The following is a 3,145-nucleotide window of genomic DNA, read 5'->3' as shown; positions in this document are numbered from 1 at the left end:
AGAGCCCCGGTGAGGCCCTGGTGAGCAGACGCGGCAGAGGTGGCAGCCCCGTAGGATGAAGGCACTGGCGGCTGTCCTGCTGGCTCTGCTGTGGTGCCGGCTGCAAGGTGCGTGGGACGAGGGGTGGCCCTGCAGCAAGAGGGACCCCCCGTCCAGGCTGCAGACCCTCAGGGTCACCCAGCCCAGGGGCAAGATGTGGCTTGGGGAGGAGGACGGGTAGCACCTGCAGCCTGAGGCCAGAGGGAGGTGGGTGGACTGTGCTGGGTCCCCACGGGTCCCCAAACCTCCAGCCCCGGCGCCAGCCAGACGCCAGGGCGCGGGCGACCCTCCCCACACAACGCCACCCGGTCTCAGCCTCTCAGGCTTCGGGGTGCCCGCCATCTGGGGGCCGGAGTAGGGGGCTGTGAAGGGCCAGCGCCCAACCCCTAGTGTTGTTGGCAAGGATGCCACCAGGCCGCACGCCTGTCAGGAGGTGGGGCTGGGGCTCGGAGACCCAGGCAGCGACCTCACCACCTTGGGAGGGCCAGGGAGGTCAGAGGGACTGGGAAGGGGGTGCTGGACCGAGGGGAGGGGGCGCGGCACTGGGCCCCAAGCCTGTGTCCTCTGTGCCTGGGTAGTGGAGGTTTACAGGTGTCCCTGCGCGGCCAGGGAGAGGGCGGGCGCAGGAGGACGAGGATGACGACCCGGACGCTGGGCGCGAAGGCTACGACGATGAGGACGAGGAGGAAGAGGAGGCCGGCGTGCCTGCGGGCAGCAGGGACTCAGGTACCTGCCCACCCCGCCCCAGCATGGGGGCGCTCGGCTCTATTTCTCAGCACTCGCATGGGTGCCTGGAGGCTGACAGTGAGGAACCCACAGGCAGAGGCCTCCGCTGCGAGGTCCATGCCCTCAAGGTGGGGGAAGGAGGAGGAGGGGCCCCTGGCACTCAGCACACCCTCATTTCTCACCCTGGCAGTGACCCCCAACTGCCGTCCGGAGGAGGGGGCTAGAGAAGGAGCCAGTCCTGGGAGGGGCAGTGGTGCTGGGGCAGAGAGGTTAAATAGGAGTTCACCAAGCAGACAGGGGCACAGCAGAGCCCCAGGGTGGAGAGACCGGCGACTCAAAGGCCCTGGGTGTGGAGTCCAGTTCAGAAGTACACAACTGTCCTGGTGAGGCAGGGCAGCGGGGGGCGAGGCGGGAGATAAGGGGGCCAGTCCTGATGTGGGGGCACAGAGGGCTCCAGCAGGGCAGGGTTTGAGGGGGTCAGCTGAGAGTGGGAGAGGCGGACCGGAATTGGGAAGAGACCTCCAAGGGGAAGAGGCTGGGAAGCGGCAGGCGTGGGTGAGCTGGGGGCGCTCTGGGGGCTGTGCCCCTTGCACAGCTGAGCCCACCCGGCCCCCCAGGGCCGCAGTGCTACACGTGCCAGTCCCTGCACAAGGGGGAGAGCTGCGAGCAGGTGCAGAGCTGCGTGCTCCCCGGGACATGCAAAGCCATCGTCTCCTCCTGGAACACTGGTGAGGGGCCACCCGGGGGTGGTGGGACGGCGTCACCCACGCCTGTGAGGGGCCCCATCCCTGCCGTGTCCCATCCCACCTGACCCGCTCTCTCCCCCCACAGAGTCAGGTCCCCAGACCACCTACTCGGGATGGTGTGCAGACACATGTCAAGCCATCAGCAGGACGGTGGACGGATCTCTGACGACCATATCCTGCTGCCAGTCCAGCCTGTGCAACACCCCACCCTGGCAAGACCCCCAGGGGAGGGGGGCAGGCGGCCCCCAGGGGAGCCCTGCGACTGTGGCCGCCACCGTCCTGCTCAGCCTCCTGGCCAGCCTTCAGGAGATGGGGCTCTGAGTGGGGCGCTCCCTCCTCGCGCCCAGCATGGCCTGCACCCTGGCTGGCCAGCACTCTGTCCGCTGTCTCCTGTCCCCTCCCCCAGACCATGGAGAATAAACTGGAAGCACCTGTGATGACCCCGTGGCACTGGTTCCTCAGCCACAGCAGCCCTTCCTCGGTTTCCCCTTCCAGCATCCTGGCCTCCTCTCCCTGCCTGTGCATGGAGGATGGCCAGCACGTGGGCCTTAAGTCCAGGCCTCAGAGGCTCACAGGGTGGGTCCACACAACTCCCCGCCCCCAGCAGAGAAAACACTCACTGCATGCCAGTGGGGAGCCCACCCCAATTTGCTCCCCAACTTCTTGCCAAAAAAAAAACCTACATCCATCCATGAGAGGGGAGGCCCTTGTAGGGAGGAGACTTGGGGAGGAAGATTTCCTTGGCCTACAGGAGGAAAGGCCCCCACCCAGGGCGGCTTGGGGTGAATGGAATTAATGAGGGGCTGGAAGACAAAGAGAAAAGAGAGGGAGGCAGGTGGTGTATGGCTCAGATGGGACTTTGCAGCCAAGCATTCAGCTTGGGGCGGGGACGGGGCAGAGGAGGGGGCAGTCAGGGAGAAGCGAGGGGGCAGGGCAGGAGCCCCACGGCTTCCCCAGCCTTTGCTCCAGCTGGACGGGTGTCGCTGGCTACTGGGCGCTCGGCCTCCGTGACTGGTTCCAGGACGGAGCCAAGTCCCGGAGTGGGAAAGAGAGGGCTGGGCTTCAGTTTCCCCGTCAGAGTGGTATGGAACAAGGCACAGAGGGCCCTGGTGCCCACCAGCTGAACTCCCCCTGGGCTGGGAAGCCCAGCCCTCCATCTCGCCTGCCCCGCGTCCCTGCAGGCAGAGCAGCCTCCCACCGTATGTTTCCCCTTTCCTCACCAAGGGAAACCTCTTAGTAAGGAAACGCCACCATCCTGGCACACGACAGTCCACCCGACGGAGACGACACATCTGCCCAGGGTCACGCAGTTGGTGGTGGCAGGTCCGGGACCCAGCCCGGGGCTTCTGGTCAACAGTGGCCGCCTTCCCGGGGGGCCATAGGCCGGTGGACAACGGAGCCAGGGCACCTGAGCCAGAGGTTGCAAGCAGCTGGATGGCGGCCAAGACCCAGCTGGATCCCCAGGCCGAGTCCAGTCTGAGGTGCCAGTGGACAGTCACAGCCAGGGCCTTGTCACAGGGCTCGGCGCTCAAGGCCAGTCCCTGGAAGGAGAAGCCAGAGGCCCCGGGAGGCTGTGTGGTCAGCCCCTCCTTCCCATCCGGCCCAGAAGCACCTCTGCGCCTTCCCAGGAGGCT

General features: G+C 66.4%; 1 protein-coding gene across 1 annotated transcript; it reads left to right on the top strand.

The window, feature by feature from the left end:
- Window positions 1-1,951, top strand: GPIHBP1 (glycosylphosphatidylinositol anchored high density lipoprotein binding protein 1). The gene is made up of 4 exons (XM_025001985.2): window positions 1-107; window positions 649-765; window positions 1,383-1,493; window positions 1,597-1,951. The coding sequence occupies exons 1-4, from the start codon at window positions 56-58 to the stop codon at window positions 1,830-1,832; spliced, it is 516 nt and encodes a 171-aa protein (XP_024857753.1). The 5' UTR covers window positions 1-55; the 3' UTR covers window positions 1,833-1,951.
- The last annotated feature ends 1,194 nt before the right edge of the window (window positions 1,952-3,145 follow it).

This window comes from Bos taurus, chromosome 14 (assembly GCF_002263795.3).
Source record: "Bos taurus isolate L1 Dominette 01449 registration number 42190680 breed Hereford chromosome 14, ARS-UCD2.0, whole genome shotgun sequence".
Taxonomy (NCBI): Eukaryota; Metazoa; Chordata; class Mammalia; order Artiodactyla; family Bovidae; genus Bos; species Bos taurus.
The sequence above is the reverse complement of the archived record's forward strand: the minus strand, read 5'-3'. Positions and strand labels throughout refer to the sequence as shown.